The sequence below is a fragment of the Hyaena hyaena genome, unplaced genomic scaffold (genome assembly GCF_003009895.1).
Source record: "Hyaena hyaena isolate Hyena2069 unplaced genomic scaffold, ASM300989v1 scaffold_160, whole genome shotgun sequence".
NCBI classification, from domain to species: domain Eukaryota; kingdom Metazoa; phylum Chordata; class Mammalia; order Carnivora; family Hyaenidae; genus Hyaena; species Hyaena hyaena.
Window position 1 is genome coordinate 1042874 of NW_024080793.1, and position 25637 is coordinate 1068510.

The following is a 25637-nucleotide window of genomic DNA, read 5'->3' on the forward strand; positions in this document are numbered from 1 at the left end:
CCTCTGCATCTTGTTTTTGAAATTCAAATTTGAATTGCTATAGATCATCGTCCCTCCATTTCCAACTATGGCCAGTGCATGAAAATGATTTCTTTGTCCTTTGTATATCTCTGTGTTTGCCACCTGTGGATTATAAAATCAAGCAAACATAAGCCCTGGAAACAAAGTTAGAAGAAAAAATGCAGTTTGAAATAAAAGGTTATAGAAGAGGAAAACTGTCTTGTGAAAGAAATAGGCCAAATACAGAGTACAAATTGGACTTTAAAAAGAATTTGGGGACTATCTTGCAAATGCAATCACTTGGAGTTCCTTGCATCAAAGAAGCAAATTTGTCAGAGAAGATACACAATGATTTTCAAATCAATAGAGATAAAATGGATTTTCACAAATATTGTTGACTTTTTAAACTTCTGAATAGTAAGAAGCAAAAGTTAACAATATTCATTTTGCTTTTTAAACTTTGCTTTTATACAAATAATCTATGTGCCTAACGCAAAAGCAAAGGGAAAGGGAAAAAGAGAAAATTAAAATAATAGACACTTTGTGCTTTATCCTTTTCATAAGTGGCAGCAGCATAAAGAACCCCCTACTTTGCCAGATGTTGCAAAACCACAAAGGGGCAAGATGTTGCAGGAGAAAGAGCTCTCGGATCAGGGCCACCCGTGCTCCCCACTGCTGCACCTCCTTACGTGCTTGCGAGCTGTCTGCTCCCCGCAACTCTGTGACCAGCAGACCTGACAAGGACTCACAAACCTTTAAGGAAACACCTCGGAGCAGATGCATCTGAGGTTTATACCATTCTTCTAGAAGCTGACATTGCTCTCAGAACAATGAGCTTGGTTCACCTTCTTGAAGCAGAGCTGCCAGTTTGTAGCCCTCCCTCCCTGAGACTCTGAATATGCTGGAGCCCAGCCTTGCTGCTGAAGCCCTGCACGGGGTAGTAGTGACAAAGCCAAGGGCAAGCGTCCCTCTGAGACTCTCAAGCCCTAGACTTGAAATTTAAGAAGCTGCAATGCCCACAGCTGTGTATTTTTTACTTCATTTGTTTTGTCCAGGTTTCTCCCCTCTGGAGAAAGGCCTCGGAGTCCCCTGACCAAATGCACTCTCTCCTGCTTGTGTGTCCGGAGCACCACAAGCAGCTCACACACATGTGCACCTGCCCTGCACTGTATTTAGGTTCCCGTCACGTACCTTCTGCCCCTGTTCAACAGTCAGCTTTAAAATTAGCCAGACTCCTAAGAGGGAGCTAAAATTCCCTCATGCTGAAATATTGGATGAAGCATGAGAGAAACCCCTTCTTTTAATGCCTTGATGTTCTTTGCTGGGCCAAACAGGGTCTGGCACACCATGGACTTCCAGAAATATTTACTGTCAGTATGAATTCTCTTACAGTATGAAGTTATTCTTTTTCATTTGTCCTCAACTTGTCTTTTCCAAATGCCAAAGACTTTTCTCTCCTTCTGGCAGCAGTTAATTCATGAATAAATCTACCTCTGCCTGTCCACGAGCTTTGTGAGTTTGTAGGCTCCCGTTGTGCCTTCTTAGCCATCTCTGTTTTAGCATGAATGTTAGCACTTTTGGATGGAATTGTGCTGTATATTCCTTCAAGTGAGGATTGTGATGATTAACCCTCTTTCTCTTCTCCATACAGGGAGATGTTCTTTACTACGATGGAAAGCCACCTTCTGCGCTGCAAAGTGTTAGAAATCATATTCCTTCACAGCTGCGAGACTCCCACCCGCCTGCCCTTGTCTCTGGCCCAGGCCCTCTACTTTCTGAACAATTCCACATCGCTGCTCAAGTGCCAGGTACATGTTCCCCTGCTTCCATCAGGCCTAGAACACCTTTCCCCTGCCCCTTGAACTTCTAACTGAGGAAGGCATCTACTACCACCTGCTTTTATTTCTCCGCAGTCGGATAAAACCCAGTGGCAGACATGGGATGAACTGGTTGAGCATCTGCAGTTTCTGTTATCCAGTTATCAACACGTTCTAAGAGGTAAGGAGCATTTGTTCACAAATACGAGGCTGTGGAGGCCTCACAGTCGTCATTATTGTGAATTGAAGTTAATAGGGGATTCTAATTTGTCAGCCTAAGTAAAGCATTGTGCCTTGGTTGTAACTATAAGGAACAAGGAATGACATTGTTGGAATCACTGCTGTGAAGCCGAAGAATTCATGTATTTTTGTAATGGCAGATACTACAGTGGTGATTGCAGTTATTATGTTGTATAGGTAAGCAGAAGTCCTTATAACGTGACAAGTATTTTGTAATGATCTGATTAGCCCTGGCATCCTACCCTGGCCTGTCACTCCAAAGTCTTTGTTGGGTCACTTGCTCATTGACTGTGGACGTTGTAAGCATCTGTCAGCGTGATGCAAATCCAGAGCAAATCCGTGGCACACATCTTGCTGAAATTGTTAAGGCTCTGTCAAGTCTGTGAACGTAGCTTTGCTCAAGTCCCTGGCAAAGCCAGTGATCAATGAGGATCCAGGAGAGTTAGACTAATTAACACTCAGGAGGCAGATATCAACAAGGAAAATAACCAATAGCTGCTCCAAATGAGGGTGATTTTATTGGCCAAAGATTAATAAGGCCCTTGGGAAAACTGATGCCATCATTAATTCCAAAAGGAAAGATAGTAACTTTTTTTTCTTTTAATGTTTTTTATTTATTTCTGAGAGAGAGAGAGGCAGCATGAGCAGGGGAGGGTCAGAGAGAGAGGGAGATACAGAATCTGAAACAGGCTCCAGGCTCTGTCAGCACAGAGCCCAACACAGGGCTTGAACCCACGAACCAGGAGACCATGACCTGAGCCGAAGTCGGACACTTAACCGACTGAGCCACCCAGGCGCCCCAAGACAGTAACTTTTTAGGGGAGAAAACACACTTGTTTCTTAATCTAATGCCCTGAGAAAGAGACCTCATCACTTATGTAGCGTTCTTGCCAAAAATCCATGATCTGAATCTAATCACATAGAAGCATCAGACAAACTCACATTGAGGGACCTTTTACAAAACAATTGGCTTGTAGTCTTTAAAAATGCCAATGTCTTGGGGCACCTGGGTGGTTCAGTAGGTCGAGCATCCAACTCTTGATTTCAGCTCAGGTCAAGATCCTAGGGTCGTGGAATTGAGCCTCTCTATGCTGAGCGTGAAGCCTGCTTAAGATATGCTCTCTGTCTCTCGCTCGCTCGCTCTCTGCTCCTCCCCCAAACTCATGCTTTCTCTCTCAAATTAAATAAATAAATGAAATAAATATAGATAAATAAAGTGCTAATGGCTTAAAAACAAAGACCAAGAAACTTCCGGATTAGAAACTAAAGTACATTAATACTAAATGCAAAGCATGATCCTGAATGGGATCCTGAGCAATGAAAAAAGAAGGTATAAAGTACATTATTGGGACAGTTGATGAAGTTTAAGTAGATTACATAATAACATTATACTAATATTAAACTTCCTATTTTTGATAATGATCTTGGTGTGTGAAAGTAAATGTCCTAGGTCTTAGGAAACCTACACTGAGGTATTGAAGGGTACAAGGGCATAGTGTTCGACTTATTCTCAAACAGTAAGGAGGGAAAGTATATATTCATATATTAATATACACAAATTTACATGTAATACAAGTTTTATATTTACTTGCTGTGATCATGTTGAGATTGATTTTTATCTCAGTAATGGCACTTGGGAAGGTACAATAGTCCTTATACCCTCTCAGGCCTGGAACTGAGGAAGCTATTGTAGAGAAATTAAAAAACAGCACTGAATTTAGGACAGAAGATCTGGATTTGAATCCCAACTCCACCACTTACGCTGCTAACTTTATGGCTCTAGACCTCATTTTCTTCTTTCTGTGGAACGGGCATGGTAATATCTAACTTTTCAACGCTGATTGTTAACAGGTGTGAGAAAAAATAGTAAGCACACAGTCAGTGTTAGTTGACTCTCAGCCTATTTGCCCAGCCAGGAGTAGGCTACAAGGTCTTCCTACATTTCAGGCTCTTGTGACTAAAACTTAAAAGTGCATTGTCAAGGCCATGACATCTGCAGTTGTGTAGTTTGTGCATTATTGAGTACCTTCAAAGAAAGGTGCGTATCCTTCTCAGGACGAAGCCCCAAAGGCAAATTCCATGTGTACTTAGCCTCATCAAGGTTTACATAATTGTTCTTTTGGAGACCAAGCATAAAGGTTAATATTAAAGCAGCTTGGCTTTAGTTAAAGTTCACCTTTAACACTGCTTGTTCACCTCTGTTCTGCTTCCCAGGGCAATACAGCTAGGCCTTGGGCAATAGTGACTTAAGATGTACATGGGATCCACTTCTTTAGGGTTGTTGTTGTTGTTGTTGTTAATTTTAGTTAGTTTACATACAGTGCAATTTTGGTTTCAGGAGTAGAATTCAGTGCTTCATCACTTACATACGGCAGCACCTAGTGCTCATCACAAGTGCCCTCCTTAGTACCTATCTCCCATCTAGCCCCTCTCCCACCCAAAGGATCTGTTTTCACTACAGAATATTCTCATGCTTCTAAGAAAGGAGAGAGGAAAGCCTTAGACCGGTGTATAAACATTCTCTCCACTTTCTTTGGAGACCAAGAGTTAAGGAGAAAAAAATATTTAGAACCAATAGTCCTAAAATATTGGGACTAAATATTCTAAAAATATTTAGAAACCATGTCCTCCAAAGAAGACAGCTTAGTAATGGCACTCGGTACTGAAACGTTCGGTATCATTGTCAATAGGCTTTTTACTGTGAGGGCTCCTTAGTCATCTCTGCCCTCTGCAAGTGGTCTGAGGATGTTGTTGAGGGCATTTGGGGTCAGCCTGAGCTGTCCAGCTCCACGGATAGAAGGGAAAGGTTGGGGATATTGCCCTTTCTTTAGGGGAACATCTTTGCATGAGAGAAGAAGGAAGGCTAGTGAATTCACACACAATGGCTTATATAATCCAATAACCTGGTAAAGGAGAGTATCATCCCCTTTTTATAGATGTGGAAACAAAGGCTGAGAAAAAAGTAAGGTGCAGAGCCAGGATTCAAACTTAGGTCTCTTGCCCAAGGCTGTGTGCAGTGAAAACACACTGGAAGAAATTACTATTCTATGAAATCACTGGGTAAGATTAGAAGATGGGATTCTAAGGAATCTCCAACCCCCCATTTTCTAAACTCTCTGTACATTGTTAAATTACTTATATACAGGGGCGCCTGAGTGGCTCAGTCGGTTGAGCATCCAACTTTGGCTCAGGTCATGATCTCACGGTTCATGGGTTCGAGCCCTGCGTCAGGCTGTGTTGACAGCTAGTTCAGAGCCTGGAGCCTGCTTCGTATTCTGTGTCCCCCTCTCTCTCTGACCTTCCCCTGCTCATGCTGTTTCTCTCTCTCTCAAAAAATAAATAAAACATTAAAAAAACTTTTTTTAATTACTTATATACAAACCCTTGACCTGGGGGAGAAGTAGATCCTGAAGCCCCACACTTTGTAAGTATATCAGGGCAGAGCAGGCACACTGAGATCCTGGTCTGCCAGGTGAGCTCACACTCTCGGGCTAAGAGAAGCAGTCCCCCTACACCCCACTTACGTAGCCGTGCGGCTCAGGTTCGAGCTAAGCACAATTACGACTTACGTTCTGCCATGAATTTTCCTGACACTTGTGAATAGTTTATACCTCTTGTTTTGAAGCTATGAATGCTAACAATAAACATATAATATTTAAAGGAAGAAAAACACATGCTTCTCCTGAATTCCACTTGGCTGGACAGCTGAGCAATATGGCCCGCAGAAGTCAGACCGCAGTTCATTCTGAGGAGAGACACACACACAGCCTTCCTACAAGGAGCCTGTCCAAAGAGGGGAGAAAAGCAGATGCAGGCAAGATCAGTTCAATTCGTACATTCATCCAGGCAACAGATATTTACGGAATGCCTCCTGTGTGCCTGGCTCATTGAGAATTCAGTGTGTAAGACCAACATGGGCCCTGCCCTCACAGAGCTTACTGTCAAGTGAAAAGATTTGATTGTAAACAAATAGGCACACAACTAACATATAATTACAGTTAAATGCTCTGAAGGAAAGAAGAAGTACATAAAATAGGAGGAGGTAATCTGTTTTTGGAGGGCCCCACAAAGGCCTCCCTGAAGAAGGGATACTTCACCTGAGATAAGAAGTACTGGTGTTAGCCAGGCAAACAGGGCAAAATTTTCCAGGGGAAAAAAAAAAAGCCTGCCTAAGGCCCCTGAGGCAAGAAGTTGCGTAGTGAGTCCAAGGAACATAGAACACGCTAATGAGACTGGAATGTAGAGAGCAAGGGGAGAATCCCACGAGATGAGCCAAGAGTAGCAGGTAGGTAGCGCACAAAGGGCCTTTGGAGCCATGTTAAGGGATGTTGACTGGATTCTAAGAGTGGAGAGAAGCCATCAAAGTGGTTTTGCATCGCGATGGCTGCTCTGCCTGATGTGTGGCTAGTAGTTTGGCGGAGGACCAGGGAGGTCCCTGAATGGGCATGGTGGCGAGGGGGTGGGTGGTGCAGCAGGGAAGGCCGTGGGTGGTACAGAAGCACTTTAAAGATCAGTTTGACAGTGACGGAGTCTGAAGGATGACTCCAGGGTTCTGCCATTACTACAGGGAGATACATGGAGAAAGATCTGCAAAGAAGATAAAAAGCTCAGTGTAACGGTTAGGTTGGAGATTCCTATAGTGATGGCGATGATGATGATGATGATGATAAAACAATAATAGTTAACCCTAGGAACCTGATCCAGAAACTGACAATAAGAATACCACCAGCCAAAGTATCTTGAGTAGGGCATTGTGCTGGACCCTGTACATAAATCACCTCACACAGTAATCCCAACAGCCTCTGATGTAAGACTTACTAAGCATACTTACTGGAGCATAAAATCCGAGGCCTTGCCAACTGGACCAGAAGGGCTGAAGTCCACTGGCTGAGAGCTCCTCCCCCTTGGCTTGGATGGGAACTGCAAACATTTGCCTCTTTGAACATCCTGTATGACCTTAGTGAACTCCAAACTCTTCTTCCCACCCCGAGTCTTCCCTATCCCCCTCTGTTCAGCCAGTTCTTTTCATGTTTTCAAAATCACTTTCATATTTTTCAGGGTAGCATAGGTCTTCAGAAAACCACATTTTACTACAAGGCTTTAGTCCCCCTACAAACATTTTCCACCAGTAGCAGACTAAAATAGGGCACATTCCCCAACTTCCAACCCTCCAGATACTTCCATTTGCTCTGAAAAGCCAAACTCCACATTGTTCTGTGGTCCAGCCTACCTTCCAGTCTCCTCTATTACCGTTCTCCCTCCCTTACTACCCAGGCTTTGCCTCTAGTTCTCAAAACAAGCTTTGTCCTGCTTTGGGGCATTTACACCTGCTGTTCTCATTACCTGAACTGCTTTTCCCCTGGATCTTGGCATGGCTGCCTCCTTGTCATCCTTCAGGACTCAGCTAAGAGGCCCTCCCTGATTAGAGTGGGCTGCTTCCCTCATTCCCCCAGTGCCACTATTTATCACAGCATCTGTTTTCTTTCTTTCTTTGTACTCACCAGAACTGTAATTGTTTTTGATGGCTGGTTTACTGTCAGGCTCTCTGCAACTAGAACGTCAGTCCATGGGGGCTGGGCCCAAGTCTAATTCCACTGTATCCCTGGAAACTAGCCCAGTTCCAGATGCACACATAGTAGGTGCTCGCTGAACTGTTGCTGATTGAGTGCTGAAAGGGCCCTGTAATGACATCTCAAGGCAGCTCTGCTTCTTCCATTTCCTTTTTGAATACTCCGTAGTGTATTTGTACTTTTTTTCATATGACAGGCCTAGTGCCAGAAGTTTAGAGGGACTTTACCTGGAAAGATAGGTTGAGGAAAAATATATTGAGCATATAATTTGAAAATGTAACCTAATACATTGCTTAAAAATAAATTTATCCTGTGTTTCCCAAATTTCTGGGTACAATGTAGTTCATTCAGTCCTATAACCCTGCTAGCGGAAGTGCCATTTTCCCCACATCACAAATGAGATCGAGAAAATGAGGCTGTAGTGCACATGGTGCATCTGGGAGTCTGCAAGTCTTCGGAGCTCTCTTTGATCCCTTTGCCTTAGCCTGACCTGTGCTCCTTTGCCTGAATTCCACATGCTTCCAGGATCCTGTTGGGGCTGATCTGTGCATTTGGATGACAGACCTACTTTTCCCCAATGTTTATTTTTGGACCTACAGAAGGGTTGAGTGGTTCAAGGAACACCCATTTACCTTTTATGTTGATTTGCTAGCTATTAACATTTTGCCACATTTGGTGTATCTGTTGATCCACCCAAATACTTTTCTCTTTGAGAGTTGAGAATAAGTTGAACCATCATAATTCTTCATGTTTAGGGGTGCTTGGGTGGCTTAGTCGATTGAGCATCCGACTCTTGATTTTGGCTCAGGTCATGGGATCGAGCTGTATCAGGCTCTACACTGAATGTGGAGCCTGCTTAAGATTCCCTCTCCCCGTCTGCCCCATGCTTGCTCGCTCGCAAAATAAACTTAAAAAGGGGCATCGGGATGGCTCAGTCGGTTAAGCAGCTCACTTCAGCTCAGGTCATGATCTCGTGGTTCATGGGTTTGAGCCCCACGTCGGACTCTGTGCTGACAGCTCAGAGCCTAGAGCCTGCTTCAGATTCTGTGTCTCCCTCTCTCTCTGCACTTCCCCACTCATGCTCTATCTCAAAAATAAACATTAAAAATAAACTTTGAAAAAAAATGGAGTTACCACAAATACGCAAATAGCCTTTGACTCGTACCCCAGTAACCAGTCTCTGCCCAGACCCTACCTGCTAAAACTGCATCTTCTTAAATCCTAAGGGGGAGTAAAAAGCAGTTCAGGACAGTTCAACGGACTCTTTCCCTCTTGCAGAGCACTTACGGAGTTCTGTGATTGACCGAAAAGACTTAATCATCAAAAGGATTAAGCCCAAGCCCCAGCAAGGGGATGACATCACAGTGGTGGATGTGGAGAAGCAGATCGAGGCTTTCCGCAGCCGCCTGGTCCAGATGCTGGGGGAGCCGCTCGTCCCGCAGCTCCAAGACAAGGTGCACTTGTTGAAGCTCCTGCTCTTCTATGCTGCCGACCTGAACCCCGATGCAGAGCCTTCTCCAAAGAACTGGAGCAGCCCCTGAGGTCCTTCTAAGCACTGAACACCAAGAATACCTCCTGAACTCTATCTCCAACTACTTGGAAGTTCTAAAAGTATCTGAAGTAGTTAAAAATCTTATAGGACCAAACCTATCTTATTTATCTATAGGTTAAAATGGACTTTCTCTTTAGTAAATATCTTTTTTTGATATTCTAGCCTGTTCTCAAATATGGCTTAAATATACAAGGTGTATATATTTTTTAATAAATTATTTATACCTTTTTTGAAACAGGTAATACTATATGCACTATGTGTTTAACATTTCCATTCAGTATGTGAAAAAAGCCCTCTGCTGAACAAATTCTGGACATCAATGTATGTCATTCAAGGTACTGTTAACCTGTTTCGAAAGAGAAAGATATACTCATTTCTCCCTGATGGAACACAAACATCCTATTTTAGAGCTGTTATGTTGCCTATGAATTTGACTTTGTGGCCAGTCTGTTAAGATCTAATGTAATGGGGGGAGGGGGAGGTGGAAACAAATGTGTCACAAATAATTTGATGTTAAATGGATACAATAAAAAGGCAATGGTTTTTCAAAATACCAAGTTTACCATGCTTAGGTTCTATGACTGTGAGTAGGCAGAATGTAGTAACTCTTAAGAGGACCAAAAAAAACCCAGAAAACAAGCTATCCATGGCTGAGAAAGCATGAAGGATTTTTATTGTCAAAACAAGAAATCCAAGCATACAGAAGACACAAATAAATTAATTATTCTGATCAGTTTAGACCCCAGGGCTTCTCTATGGAAAGGCCAGCTCAGCTCCTTACATAGACAGGACACTATCCCAAACAAACCGTGGGAATTTGAGACCATGTTTAGGACAGTGACTGACCATATACATGGTGAGAGGGGAAACAGAACAAGTGGCTTCCTCAGTAACTTACATATTTATAAAAGTATGCAGCTCTTTGTAGGGGACAATGATTTCATAGAGAAAGTTTTTAAATTCTTCTACCTCCCAGAAAAAAGAAGGTTTATGCTTGGCCTGAACAAGAAAAAAAAAAAAAAAAAAAATTCAAAATAGGGTGACTACTGGTTTCACATGAACCTCAAGACTATGATCTAAATGTAGGCACCACCTTCCATACTAAAAAAGTTTACCATCCATTTATCCTATACCAAACCAGTACACTGAATCTCCTACCTTAAGGAAGTTTTCGACTAGATTGGGAGTTAAATTAACCTCATTTTCAAAGTGCAAAAAAGGGTCTGCAAGACTAGTGTTTGCTCTGTGACACCTAAAAAGAGAAGCATCCCTCCTAGAGCACTGAGGTGCTCCAGCGGCTGCAAGCGGACGTGATAAGCAAAGGCCTACCGAAACACAAGGACGCTCCGGCTGCAGCAGAGGAAGAGGGGGCCCTGCCGAGTCTGGCTCAAATAGACCTCACATCCCCCACTGACACGGCTGGAACACACAGAAGTGCACAGTTAGAAAAGTCTAAACTAGCTCGTGAACACATCTACTCCATGATGTGTCCGTGCACACGCTGACAGTGGTAAAGAAATCAAGAAGCCTCCGTTTTGGACCAACGCAAACATTATTTACCTAGTAAGCAGTGATCAAAGTTCTTGTCTAAGGTAAACAATACAAAAATGGGTAATGAGGTCCCCATACATCACTGCTGGATTATTTCACTTTAAACCATACAAAATGGCTTCTTCCACACAAGGATAGGCTTTGCACTAACATTTCTCAAAAACCAATTGTATCTCCAGCTCTAGCCTCGGTTTAAAAGGTTAAAAAAACAAACAAAAAAACTTTCCTATGTCAAAGCCAAGGTAAAAAGGGAGTTGGGTACAAGATATCCTCTATCCAGAGCCCCTGGAATACAAAGAGCTCTAGAAGCCAGTGGGTGTGAGCACATTTAAGTCACGGGGTTTGAGATTATGGGTCCGTGGCGGTTGTTTCTTCCCCTCCATCACTGGGATGTCCATCTTGGGCGGCTTGAAGGTTGCTGGGTCTTCAGCCATTCGGGTGGCCTGGGCACGGATCAGTTCCATCGGAGAAGGCTTCTGGGCTCCTCTGTAAGCCTGGGTGGCAAAACCTCCTATGGAAGTAAACCCAAAAGTAAATGATTTCAAAATTAGTAGCAGCTCCCGATATACATGGTAAAATGCCATCCACATGGGGTTGTGTTGGAAGGAGCTGCCTTACCTGAATCAGACTTCTGGAGGGATCTTGGTCCAAAGAGGCTCCATTTATCTGCCAGGTTTCTGTCCTTGTCCCCACTTGCAGGATCCATGGTGCCAGGATTTGGGCCAGGTAAGGCTGTGGCAGGACCAGAAGTGAACCAGCCTCTGGAAGAGAAAGAATAAAGCATGTCCTTATATCCCCTTCCAACACCTCTAGAAGCGTCTCATGCCAAAAGACTAGGAACTGTCAGCTTCCCCCGCCCCCGCTCCCCGGCTCCCTCTGAAACCACAGGCTTCAACTCCAACCTCGCAGGCAGCACTAGCCTCCTGGAGGCTCACTCAGCGCAGCAGGCTCCCAGGAAGGGCTCACCTGGACTTCTGCTTAGGGGATGAGTGTGGTGTGCTGCTGGGGGTGGACTGGGCCGAGGCTGGCTGCCTCTCCTCTCTCATGATCTCTCCGCTCTGTAGCTTTAGTTTCTGTTCAGACAGGTGAGAAGAGACTTTTTCTTAAATGACAGCAAATACAAAACAGCTCGTTTGGGTATAAATAACTTGGTTCACACTTTAACCCAGGCAAAAGGAAAAACATTAATTGGTAGAATAATTTTGGATTATAGAACAGATATTCCTTTGATTTTGCCATACTAGACAGAATTCCATCTTTAGGAGAATGTATTCATTCCACAACGTATCTCAAATAGCTCTGTACTAAATGCCTCAACAGACCTTTTACTTTCAGAGAAATAATTTCCCCATTTGCCAGCCAGTAGGTGGAAGAACCAGAATGCAAGCTATAGGCCTTGCTGGCCTTTTAAGTAGGGCCTTGAACTCATGCTGCTTCTACCAGGTACAAGCCCTGCCATTCCTGGTGTCTCAAAGCCAAGACTCAGGCATGCTACTCCTCTCCAGCTAAATGCTTTCTCTGTGGAGGCTGCCCCTTTCCCTCCACTGGGGAAGTCACTCTGGGTTCCTGGGCACTGTAAACACACCGAACATACAGACTAGCCATCTCGGAGGGAAGAGACAATTCTACTTTTCAGTTCTTCTAGTAGATCAAGTCCCCCTCCCCCCCACCACCATCTCTGTGCTCCATGGTCTAGCAAGCCCAAGCTACATTCCAAATAAATGAGCATGCCTAAATGTTCTCCAACGCTCATCAATTTATATAAGCTGCCATTTCAGCCATCCCCATGTTCTACTCCTGTGGCCAAGATGCAGAAAATGGGCCAAAGCCCATTCTACCCTTATATAGGGTGAATTGCTCAACTGGAATTCTAACTGATACCTATCCTGGAAAGTTCTCGGTGCCTCTCTCCGGAAGTATCTGCCTTGTCTGAGAGATTGAACTGGTCACCAACCCAACCCTGATCCCCTACAGCAGTGGTTTTAAACTTAGGGTGCAAAGAATCATCTGGGATGCTCCCGCAAAATCCAACAGTCCACGATGTCTAATATCCTTACCCACAGGCCACTGGATCCATATTATCATATATCCTTCCATATACTGTGCATCATGACCCTCCTTATGACTCCTTAAGGAACCAGATTCTCAGACAACTTTGGAATGTGGGTGGGGGTGGGAGAACACCAGGAAATAGGGAATCCGGAGACTTGAGTTCTAGTACTGTGACTGGTTATATATAGGACCTTGGGCCTCAGTCTCTTCACTTCTAAAATATGGAGAACGGTATGTACCTCCAAGGATTAATGCAAAGGCTAAGTGAATGCAAGAGCTTCACAGATCACAAAGCGCTATTAAGTGCCATCGAGTATTCCCTGGCAGAAAATCCCTTGAAACTGTCATTCATACAACTAGTCATTAACCTTACCAAAAATTGCTCTTCATTCATTCTAATTTTAGAAATGAAAGGGCAAAAACATTTCAATTCTACATTTGATTTTAATATTTTAAAAATTAGGGGAGCCTGGGTGACTCAGTCAGTCAAGTGTCTGACTCTCGATTTCAGCTCAGCTCCTGATCTCATCGTTTGTGGGTTCAAGCTCCACATCGGGCTCCATGTTGACAGTGCAGAGCCTTACCGGGATTCTCTCTCTCTCTCTGACCCTTGCTCACACTCACTCTCTCAATATAAACAAACTTAAAAACAAAATTAAACCTAGAGCATAATGTTCCTTTCCCAGTAAAGTGTTGAGATTGTCTGATTCTCCTCTCCCTCAAAGCCAGTCACCCTGGTACACAAAGTACCCACTCCACTGTTCATAACGTGCTCACACACAGTGTGTGTGTGAGCGCAGTCTCCTCGGATCCCCCTGGCCAGAAGGAAACGAGGCAGATACCCTCACTTTACAGATGGATAAACAGAAACCACACTCTAAGAGTTCTGGAGCTTTCCACCAGAAAGTGCCACCACGGGTGGGACTAAACCAGTTGGGAACCGCTCACCCAACTCTTTCCACCGCTCTCCACACGCCCTGCTAGCCGCACTGGTTAACGCTGGTTAACGTGTAAGGCACGGCCGCATCTCGAGCTGTGAGTGAGGAGGGCTGTCTTAACATGCCTAAGAGACGAGCTTACGTGGAGTGCTTCTGCCACTCGCAGGTACTTGGTCTCCTCGGTGGTAAGGCCCTTGTGGGGTGTGTAGCCAGCATCTCTCAGCCCTGCCTGTTGCTCAAAACGCTGAATGCTCTCCTGGGTCTGTTCTGGGAACAGAGGAGATGATTGTCATGCCCATCCCCCTCTCCCACCACAAACTGGGGGAGGTCACCACCGACATCCGCCGTTCTCCCCAGGACCAAGAGATCACACTGACCATCTGAGGAGGAGGGTTCCCCCCAATGGGCATCAGGGCAGCAATGCGGAACTTCATACAAAAGTTCTCTGACAGGGAGGAGGCCTTCCCTCACACCACACTAAAAACAGGTCACTCCTAAAGGGACCGGATAACCTGCAGGGACACACTCCTTACCTTCCTTTTATTTGTGCACTGACATTTTTGTATAGGTTTAGAAATGCAACATGGTGAAGGCGATGACATTCAGAAACAGTGCAAGTTCTCCAAGTGCCATGCTTCCCCACACAGACTCCCCACCTGCATTATTCCCACACAGACCTCCACCAAAGACAAACGGGCCACATTTAGGCAGGACGGCACCAAGGCTCCAAGCCAGTCCAAACCACAGAGAACACGCCTTGACCTGGCCACGGTCTACCGATCCCACGTCTCTGCAGTGTGAGATTGCCCATCTCGGTGCCCGGCAGAGGACCCAGGCAGACTCGGTGCTGGGTCAGTCAGCCAGGTATCCTGTGAATGACTGACAGCTGCATTTTGGCTCAACCTGTACACATGCCACAGAACACACCCCTTCATATAGGAATGTGGCAGCTGTGGACCAAAAGCCTAGACACCAGATGTCCTTTATGGCTTAGCCATTCCCCTTCTAAGGAACTATTTTATTATCATTAGAAATAGAAGCAAAAGAAAAAAGATGCATAAAGATGCTCTCTAGTTTTACCAGGTAGCCACCTGAAAACTTAAAAAGCAGGAAAGGATTAAATGAATTACAGTTCACGGACACCAGGATGTTAAATGCGGGGGGGGGGGGGGGGTGGTGTTGTTGTTGTTTTCAAATTTCAGACTAGAGCAACAGCAAAGCTCATGGCCGTATTAGCTGAGAAAAACAGAATGGTAGGTATACTCTACCTGTGATTATATAGCAATATGCTTAAAAGTGGAAGTGACTAAACCAAACGAGTGTCTGAGTGACAGCAGCACGCTGGGCTGTTGACAACATTCTATACTGTTGATACATGGTATCTTAAATAAAGTAGTACTATGCTAAGACAAAAACGAGGCTTTCCTGATGCCTGCAACAAAACGTTCTCAAGCTGGCAAAACACAAGTGGTACTTGCTGATTCGAACAGTGCCTTTATGTGTGAGTAACAAGAAGTCCACATCAGAGTTTAGACTCTGGGTTCTTGAGTGAATTCTCCAAGCGCCCAAGACAAGCTGATGCCCTCCTGCAGCAGATAAACAAGAGCATCTGACTTCAAAGCCGGGCCAAGCGAGTAGCCCTCTGTGCTCTGCAGAGCCGCCAATGACCAACAGAGCTGTGGGTCTAATGAACGTTAATTCACTTCCAATAGCAACCAGAAGGCCCCTCAGAACCAAAAGTTTAGGTAACTTGTTACAAGGTTTTAAAAGGGAGAAAAAAACCAAAAGCTAGCTCTCTTGTTTCTGGTCTCATTAGAACCACAAACCACACATTCCTGAGACTAAAGATGCCCACAGCACCAAACTTGCCTCAGGGCCAGGAAGAGAAACAGAAGCCTTTCAATCAAAAAGAATAAGTGCAGGGCAGGTGGCAGATGCCTCAGTGTGTCACCATCTCCAGGACAGCCTGAGAGTCACAGCAGCAGCAACTCCCAACCACTGGGCACGGGAGCCACCTAAACCTCTCCTCAGCCCGCCAGCCAGATTCCTCACTGCACGGAGAGGGAAACAGTCTTGAGAGTTAAGTAACTTGCCCAGCGCCACGCTAGTGGAGATGGGAAAATAAGATTGTATCAGCAAATCAGCAGGACAGCACCCAAGTCAATGGGTGGATTAATATATATATATATTATATTAATATTAATAATATATATTTAATATATAAATTAATATTTAGCAAACCTTCCTTCCGAATGGACCCGGGTGCCTCAGCAGCCAGGCTGACAAGTGACAGGCTCGGTCAGCATGTGCCAGGCTGTCACCGGAGTTTGCAGAGTCCCCCACAGCTCGCTTATAGGAAGCCCAAACTTTTCCCACCCCTACTTCATTCTATTCTAAGGATGAAAAGTGCTTACTTGTGATCAGAGAATTCAAGATGACGTGGGTAGCTTTAGCCTTCACCACAGGGGCCTTGTCCACACTGTCAGTGGCCGATGGCATGGTCATGGCGGGGGAGGAGACACTGGCCTCCCCTTCCTCCGCCTGTTCAAGAGAGGTAAGGAGGAGCTTGAGCAGGACAGAGGAGTCACACACCTAAACTCACTCCTGTGGGGAAGAAGTTACCCAAATACCCTTCATCTGACAAGTAAGGAAATACCTAAAAGGGGGTTGGTTATCTCCACCCAATTACGTATGTATTTTCCACAGTGAAAACACACAAAGACATTATGTGAATAGTCTGAATTTATAAAAGTGAGAAAGCCAGGGCGCCTGGGGGGGCTCAGTCAGTTAAGCATCTCTTGACTTCGGCTTAGGTCACAATCTCACGACTTCTGAATTCAAGGCCCGCATCGGGCTCTACACTAACCGCACAGAGCCTGCTTGGAGTTCTCTCTTTCCCTCTCTCTCTGCCCATCCCCTGCTTGAGCATGCTCATGCTCTTTCTCTCTCTCAATAATAAACTTAAAAAAAATAAATAAATAAAAGTGGGAAAGCCAGAATTTGAAGCTCTGAGGCCTCCTACCTTCCCAGCCTATCTGTCCAATATGCTATAGTATTGTGTCCCTAAGAATGCAGAGGAAATACTACGAACCTTGACCATGTCTCAGGCACTAGGCTGGCTTTTGCTTAATCACTGCATTTGCAGAGTTGTTCTCAAACTTTGCTGAGCATCAAAATCCCATGCAAGACTTGTTCAAGATTGCTGGGCCCACCCCAGGGCTGATTCAGTAGGTCTGGGGAAAGGGATGGGGGGCTCTCAAGAATTCATGTTTCTGGGGTGCCTGGCTGGCTCAGTCGTTTAAACGTCCGACTCTTGACTTCAGCTGAGGTCATGATCTCACAGTTTGGGAGTCTGAGCCCCACATTGGGCTCTATGCGGACAGCTCCAAGCCCAGAGCCTGCTTCGGATTCTGTGTCTCCCTCTCGCTCACTCTCAGAAAGTAAATAAACATTTAAAAAAAGAAAAATTCATGTTTCTAACAAATTCCCAGGTGATGCTAATGCTGCTAGTGCCCAAGACCACAGTTTGATGCCCACTGGTCTAAAAGTTCAAATAATAGTCTTGTAAAACAAATCAAAAATGGGGGGGGGGGGGAGGCGGGCAAAACTGAAGAGGGCACTTGTTGGGATGAGCACTGGGTGTTGTATGTAAGTGATGAATGACGGGAATCTACTCCCAAAGCCAAGAGTGCACTGTATACGCTGTAGGTTGGCCAGCTTGACAATAAAAGTAAGTAAGTAAGTAAATAACAAATTAAAAAGTAGCTCTTAATCTTTAACATGAGATAGCTGAGACATGCTGCCTTCTGTAATCTAGGCACCATGCTCAGGACTAGCAGGGAGAAGAGAACTGGGTTTCTGCTTTGTTCTCTGCTTCTCCAAAAGAACTGAGGAGAAAGATGGTCCAAAAGGAGAGAAGAAAGTACTGAAATGCTGCATCCCTGTTACAAAACGGGATTTCTACCTTTTAGCTGTAACCCTATTCGACTGAAAGGGACCTCTACTTCCTTACTTGGGGCATGGTTGACTGTTTGGACACAGATAGTTAGGACAAATGAGAGAATGCGTGTAATGAGTCAAGTCAAGCTTTCTTTTAAGAGAACAGTTGTTCCAAACTGTCAACTGTTCCATCTGGGGCAGGACATGCAACTGAGAGCCCACCCCTTGCCCCGTGGAGTAAGCAGCAGCCTTTAGGACAGTCTGGGTGTGGCCCTTCCAAGCACCATCAGAAGCCAGATGTGTTTCTTGCCCTCGTCCCCCGAGTCGGCTACTCTGGCCTCACGGCCAGGCCGCCAGGCCCTTTCCCCCTGGCACTCCTGTGCTTTCTATACTCAATGTTTTCTTCTTGACAAATGACTGGGTCAGATTTCAGTAGGTCAATGAGCCAGCGAGTTCCTCCCAGAGCTGTAAGGGATGCTTTCGTGGGAAGCAGCTCCCTATTTCGAGAGCTTCCGGGGAGAGAGGGTGGGCAGGGGGCCTCACGGGAAAGGAACAATCAAATACAGTCTACCAAGTGAAAGTTGGGCCAGGAGTCCCGGTAACAGATACACACCCAATGTGTCAATCCTTTTAATCCTCTTTTATTCAATCCCCACAACACCTCCATGACATATTCTCATCAGATGGAAACACTGACTCGGGGTGAAGCTGTGTCCCCAAGGTCATTGCCAGTACACAGACCTTTACAGGACTCACACCCAGGTCTGCTACTACTACTTTTTGGAAACCTACTTCATGCCAGGTCCTCTGCTAAATACTGCAGATGGGAGTACAAAACTGGACATGGGCCCTGCCCTCAAGAAGCTAATGGAAGGTGATAAAATCATGTCGGGATTATGACAGGGGTCCGTGGTCCAGCAGAGAGCTCAAAGGGAAAGGTACTTTTATCAGGAAGATGGGGGAAAACCCTCCCAGAAGACATGTCTGAGCAAAGACATATCGGGCAGCTGGAGCAGGAGGAGGGGTGGGAGAACAGGACAGGGACTGTCAACATCCCAGCAGTGTGACGCAGAGACTCAGAGGCAGAAGATACCCATTAAGTGCAAGAAATCTTAAATAATTTGCATGGTTGGATCACGGGGCAGGGGGTAAGGACACAGAAGAGTCTCCGGTAAGAGAAGACATGGCCATTCTAGTTTGACTTCCTAAGAAAAAGAAGGCCCACCAACTCCAGCTGAGGCACTGAAAACATACAGGGATTGGTGGCTACCCAGGTCAAAGGGTGCCAGGAGCCACTGAAGGCTTATGGAGCAGATGACAGAAAACGAAAAGGGTGGGCTTGCCAGAAGCAGTCAGTGGAGTCAGATACCTTGGCGAGGTGCTGATACTTGCGCTCTGGAATCACTGGCTTCCAGGGGATGCTGCCCATGTCCGATGGAGGAGGAGTCATGGGTGTAGGGTCCTCGAGGGCATCATCATAGCTGAATGCCCGGCGGTACATCCCGATGGGCAGGGACATCTTGCCTAGAGGCCCACTAGGCTCTAGAGCTAAGAACAGAGACACCTGTCAGGATGGGTTCAGCAGCTGGACATACTAGTATCTTTCAATTAATCTTCAGGCAGGAAAGCTCTGAAACACTCTTCTTCTGGGACAGACCAATGGCCTGTTCTGGAATAGCAACTCCATTCAAGGAAAGGCATAGTACTAAGTCCTTCCTTTATGCCTGACACTTTGAATTCTCCACTTTACTCACTCAGAAGCTCTAATCCATTTTTATGGAGCAGAAAAACAAAGTTCAATTTAAATTTACCCAAGCAAGGTCATACACCTTTCAAAGTACAGTTTGGAATCAAAACCCAAACCTGATTTCAAAGCCACATTCTTTATGCCACAGAAGCCACCCAACGGCAAAGCCAAGGCTCTCAACTCATGTAGGACTGAAGATATGGGGTTCTTGTTCCCATTTTTAGATAAGGAAACTAAGGTCTACAGGTAAAGTGATTTGTCAAAGCTCATACACAAAGTAGCCAGCTGGGGCACAACCACAAATCTGCCTTCTCTACCGATTCTACCAAAGAAAACAAGAGTGCTATCATAAGAAATATTTAGGGGTGTCTGGGTGACTCAGTTGGTTAAGTGTCCAACTTCAGCTCAGGTCATGATCCCAAGGTTCATGAGTTCAAGCCCCACATCAGGCTCACTGATGTTAGTGCAGAGCCCACTTTTGATCCTCTGTCCCCCTCGCTCTCTGGCTCCCCCCCAAAAAAATAAATAAATAAAACATTAAAATATACATTAAAGGGGTGCCTGGGTGGCTCAGTCGGCTGAGTGTCCAACTTCGGCTCAGGTCATGATCTCGCGGTTCATGGGTTCGAGCCCTGCGTCGGGCTCTGTGCTGACAGCTCAGAGCCTGAAGCCTGTCTTCTTCTGTGTCTCCCTCTTTCTCTGACCCTCCCCTGTTCACGCTCTCTCTCTCTCTCTCAAAAATAAAAACTAAAAATTTTTAAATAAAATATATATTTAAAAAGAAAGGAATAGTTAACACCATTTCCTGTTCGGTGTCCTCTCTAGTTTTGAGGAGCCTGTAGGATTTAAACAGCAGAGCCAATTTCCATCACAGAAATGGTTGACAACCACGCTCATAAAGCGCTGCCGGCTGTTCCAGTCCACTGACCTGACTGGCGGATGTCCCACTGTGACACAGGCACCCTACTTCAAGGGCACTCTCAGTGCTGCCAGACCAGGGAGCAAAGTTCATTTTGTTTGCTAATCCTTCCCCTGCAGAACTGATGTCCAGATCTACCTTCACATCCAGCATGACATTTTCCTGCTTAAAATTACACCCTAACTTTCTAAGGCATCAACTTCAACGGCAGGAAGTCCCAAACCAGCAAAGATACTTCACTGAAACAGCAAAGGGAACAAGCAGCCACCATTATTATTAATATTAATAATAAACACTACCAGATCCACAGAAATAAAGAATTAGTGGCTGCCGGGGACTGGGATTAAACAGATGAGGAGTGATTGCTAATGGGTACGTGGTTTTCTTTTAGGGGTAATGAAATGTTCTGGAATCAAATGGTGGTGATGTTGCACAACCATGTGAATATACACTAAACTGTTCTAAATATACTAAATAGACTGTTCTCATATACTAAGTTGTTCACTTTAAATGGCAAGTTTATGGTATGTGAATTACCTCAATTAAAACAAACACATAAGCAAATAATGATTTCCAAATACCCTTCCTTGCCAAGCAGTTACACCCCTCATCTTACCTAATCCTCATTAAGCTGATATTCTTCCCATTTTCCAGCTCAGGAAACTAAGGCATAGAACTTAAGTGACACCCAGCTAGCAAGGTGGGGACTGCATCATAGGTCTAAGCCAGTGCTCATACTCTACGAGCAACACTCCATCCTCCCCACGCTCAGAGCTTTAACCTAATGAGTGAAACACTATGGCCCAGATGGTTACAAGGAGTTTATGGTAATCACAACAATGATGAAAGACAAACTTGAACGCAAACTGATGTTAGAGATCAGAGACGGATCCACATCAGGAGATGTGGGAGAGACTCCTAACAATCCACCTAATTTAGGAGCAATTTCAAAATATCTTAAAGACCCCACCTAGCAGCCATCCTAATAGGCCTTCTAAAAATAAAGTCAGCTAAGACTTACTAGGAAATATATTCCTACCGATAAGAGACCAAAAACTTGTCTGAGAAGTACCTATATATTCATCACTAACTTTTAATTCATGTTTTCACATATATTTAATCTTCACAGCAACCTTGAAAGGCAGGCACTATCTCTTCTTTACTGAGAATCAAAATTTGAGTAATTCAGACTTGATTAAAAACCACTGGCCCTTCCCACTAAAACAGTCCTAGGAGATTTCAATGACTTTAGTAACCCAAAACGTATTGCCCTACACAGGCCCAGGACTCATTAAATGCTGCTGTGAAGGTTTCCACAACCGCCCAAGTTTAATCTGCCTTTAAATCAGGCTGGTATTTTTTTGCCCAGACCTCCATTCTGCCCACACCCTTCCCCTCCAAAAAGGGGGATAAGTACAGTCATTTTGGTACATACTATTAGAACGACACAATTTATTCTGAATTCTTATTTGATATCTGTAGGAAAGCGACAAATCTGGTATAACCTTACGTGAAATGACTGTACTCTTACGAGTTAGGGTTTGGGTTTGTACCCTGGCTGGGTGGTTAGTAAGATAATATTTAAATGATGCCAATCTATTAAGTTTAAATATTTGCCTGGTGGCAGAAAGTAAACATTAATATATAGTAGAGGAAAAAAGTGGTCTCTATCTAGCTTGAAAGAGTAAGGGCAAAGCAAGACTTGATCAAAAAAATTAGGTTTACCAGGCACTTCTGGTTGTCTCGAAGCCATTGAAAGACTGGGATCCAGGTGCTTTTTCTATATAGAATTCGGAGCTGAGTCCCTGCCACCTAATAAAAATAATAAACGGCATTTTCTTATAGTGAACACCAAAGAATAGCTCCAATCCTGCTCTTCGTCTGACAGGCACACAGTTACACAGCCTGTTAATAAGGCTGAAGCACATTTACAAGAGCCAATGGGAGACAGACATACAAACATGCCAAGGGAGATTAAAAAAAAAAAAAAAAAAAAAAAGGGTAAAGTCAAAGCTCTCACCACACTCATGGCTGATCATAACACCTGTGATAGGACAAAGACACGAACACGTGGTGAAAAGGTCACCTTACCAGAGTGAAATGATGTGACGATTATGCTGACAGACAGGTATTAATGAGGAACATTGTCCAGCTGCTGTGAATTAGCAAAGCTGCTTGGGAAGAGTCCATCCATTTCAGAGGTTCTAAGAATGACAAACAATCAGCATTGGTAGAGCCCCTCAGGGTCTGCAAACACCTTCCTATACATTCATGTATTCCCCACAACCTTGCCAGAGTGATTATGCACATTTCATTCTTAAGTAAGTTAGGACTCAGGGTCCATATAACTTAACCCACAGCAAGGAGCTATTTACCATAATGGGTAAACTCATTCTTTGTTGCAACACTAACATTCATAAGAGTTTTATACCCTGCAAAACAGGCATTTTCTATCCTCTAAAATTTTAAAAGAAGGAAACTAAAACTCAGGAGATGTGTGTATGTGATTTGTCCACAGTCACAGATAAGTGGCCCATCTGCCAGGCTGATAGTTTCACCCCCAATTTACAAGGGAATTAAAACAAAGCCCTGGGGACACCTGGGTGGCTCAGTGGGTTAAGCATGACTTCAGCTCAGTTCAAGATCTCACAGCTCCTGAGTTCCAGGCCCACCTGGGGTTCTATGCTGACAGCTCACAGCCTGGAGCCTGCGTCAGATTCTGTGTCTCCCTCTCTCTGCCCCTCCCCTGCTTGCGCTCTCGATCGCTCTCTCTCTCAAATAAACAAACATTTTAAAAAATAAAATAAGCACTTAAAAATTATTTTTTAAAAAGCCCTCAAAAAGCCAAGTTATTTGCTTTTCAACTTTCTATCCTGATGAAGCTCAGAGGACAAACTAGTTAGTTTTTCATTAAAGAGCATCGCAGAAACCAAAGTTCGGCCATCCTCCGGGTCCAGGAAGCATTCCGACCCACGACACATCGCTTTCCACTTCCCCTTTCCTTTCCCCATTTGCACTCCGCAGAGCTCACGCTGCTCCAGCACAGGATACAGAACAAAGCCACCAGGATTTGAAAGGCCAGGTCTGACCCAACCCCCGCCGCCCCCCGCCCCCCGACCGCGAGGCTAAGAAAAAGGAGATTAAGGCCCGCGGCCTGGCACAAGCCGAAGGTTCCCCAAGGGCAGGGCAAGGCAGAAGCATGGCGTGAGGGGCTAGGAATGGGGTTCCCAGGCAAGGCCAGTCTGAGGAAGCAGAGGCCAGCCCTGGGGCAGGGAATCAGGGGGATCATCACAGAGACGCCCCGCTAGACGAACCCCCACCCCAGAAGGCGAGGCAAGAGAGGCAAGGGGCTGTCGGGCCGAGCTCTGACCCTGGGTGGGGGACAAGGGAGAGGCACGGAGAGGCCCCGTGCCACAGCCTTGGCGGAAAAGCCAGAGGCACGCCCCTCCGGGTGTCCGTAGGACGCAGTCCCAAGGAGGGCCAGGCCTGGGCTGTCTAGTTACCTGTTCTTCCGCCGCCGCGCGGTTGCCTGCGGCCAGGGCTACGGCACTAAAGAGGCTCTGAAGACCCCTGTCTCACGAGACGCTGTGGTGCATTCGGGACCCAAGCCATGGTGCGAGCAGAGTTGTGCCTGTGGAGACACCAAAAGCCCCAGGCACCAACTAGGGAACGCGGGCCGCCAGCCGGCTGCCAGCCTTCCCTTAAAGCCTTCCGAGGTCTCGTCACATCACGCGAAACTTGGCCCGAGAGGCCCTTGGGGCATGCTGGGAGTTGTAGTCCACGATCGTGAAGGCCCCCGCGACTTCAGCTACACCGCGAGTTGGGGGTGGAGCGGGGAGGGGCCACAGTTACAGGTGTGAAACTAGCCAGTTCCCAGAGGAAAAGCTACGCTTTACCACCATTATGTGCTTTGGTCTATGACCAGCTGAGAAAGATAGAGCTGGCATTGCAAAGTGAAACCCTCAAACCCGTTTCAGGGAGGTGATTTTGAGGCCCAGAGAGATGAGAAGTCACTTGACTAAGTGAGCACGGACCCTCTTCCGGGAACAGCTGGGTTAGGCAGGGTTCTTACTAACAGCATAACCGAGGAGAACTATCCACACCTGCTCTCCTCTCCCTAGGACGGTCCTAATATCATGTCCCTTTTACACTAAGGAAAGTGATACTTGGAGAGATGCCAACTCAAATGTCACATCCTGAAGGAAGACTTCTTTTTTTCCCTAATATGTTTACAAATTTGACAGAACAGCAAAGTTGAGGAAGTAAAAGAAGATGGAAACAAAATCTGCCCCCGTTTCCACCCCACGTCCAAAGCTTGCCATCAAGGCTCATCTCAGGATGAGATGAGGGCTCTGAGGATTGGGGGTGGGTCTCACATCTAGATTCCTGCATTTGACCTTTGCTGAGCCTACTAGCAGGCCTGAGAGGCTTTGCTCCTGCGACCTTAAACTTGAGTGCCATTACCAAACCTCCGTGTTTGAACGCTCCATAAATTCAGGTCTTTTCTAAATTCTATAATTAGTTTATGAATAGCACGATTACCTTGCGGTGTGATTTTTGTGTTGAAAGTGTTAATTTGAAGCTTTTAAAATTCGGTATAATCTTTTTCGGTCTGCAGAAGCAAAACTGACACCTTGCCCTCCTCCATTAAGAAGATAGGCTGCACAGCACGTTTCAGTCAAAAGGAGAGAAACAGGACTTTGCACCCTACTATAAATGATAAGGGTCAGCTCGTTCTTCTCACCAAATAAATTAAAACTAAAGTCTTTCCTCATGTTCTAACACAACTTTAACCCTGACCTTTAACGGGACAAATTTCTGAACCAATGTTGATCATCATGTAAGAAAACTGCTGTTTCCCACAAAAAAAGACTGTAAACTTCCGACCTTCACTATCTTAGGATGTTTTCCCCTTTTAAAGGGTGTTGTATTTTTTATTGAGGAGCTAATTAGTTTAAAGCCTGGTATCTCTCAGCAGCCTTATTTGCAAGTAAACTACTTTTCAAAAGGGTCTGGTTGCATAGCTAAGGCGGATTCAGTCAGTCCCAAGGTGAAGTCAGTCCCTTCACCAGGCCCAGGAAGGGTATCTTTTAAGCTGTTTGAGCTCAGGCCTTTTGTAGTTCCTGGCGTGGATTTCTCACAGCAATAGAAGTTCCCCTTCATCCCCTCCTTTGTACTTTTTTTCTGACTCTGGTTTTGGTTCATAGCCAAGCTTGCTTCCAGTTCTATGCACAGCCAGTTTATTTCCCCAAGAGTGGCAGCCTCATTGGGAAATTTGCCTTTGAGGTCTGACTGTATGGTTCTTGTCTGGG

General features: G+C 45.2%; 2 protein-coding genes across 3 annotated transcripts in view; one reads left to right on the forward strand and one right to left on the reverse strand.

Moving 5' to 3' along the window:
• Nucleotides 1-9739, forward strand: part of SIMC1 (SUMO interacting motifs containing 1) — a 77636-nt gene extending 67897 nt beyond the window's left edge. Inside the window, exons 8-10 of one of the 2 annotated variants that reach the window (XM_039239810.1) lie at nucleotides 1652-1808; nucleotides 1914-1998; nucleotides 8906-9739. In XM_039239810.1, the coding sequence (XP_039095741.1) occupies nucleotides 1652-1808; nucleotides 1914-1998; nucleotides 8906-9168 (505 nt within the window). In that variant the 3' untranslated portion in view covers nucleotides 9169-9739. Of the gene's footprint in view, nucleotides 1-1651; nucleotides 1809-1913; nucleotides 1999-8905 lie in introns of those variants that run through there. The other variant, XM_039239811.1, reaches the window with a different exon arrangement.
• An 83-nt stretch (nucleotides 9740-9822) lies between these two features.
• KIAA1191 (KIAA1191 ortholog) lies at nucleotides 9823-24031 on the reverse strand. The gene is made up of 9 exons (XM_039239774.1): nucleotides 23829-24031; nucleotides 22417-22529; nucleotides 22051-22137; nucleotides 19029-19207; nucleotides 16135-16261; nucleotides 13863-13987; nucleotides 11697-11803; nucleotides 11349-11491; nucleotides 9823-11241 (listed from the first exon to the last, which is right to left on the reverse strand). The coding sequence occupies exons 3-9, from the start codon at nucleotides 22076-22078 to the stop codon at nucleotides 11033-11035; spliced, it is 918 nt and encodes a 305-aa protein (XP_039095705.1). The 5' UTR covers nucleotides 22079-22137; nucleotides 22417-22529; nucleotides 23829-24031; the 3' UTR covers nucleotides 9823-11032.
• Nucleotides 24032-25637: the final 1606 nt, after the last annotated feature.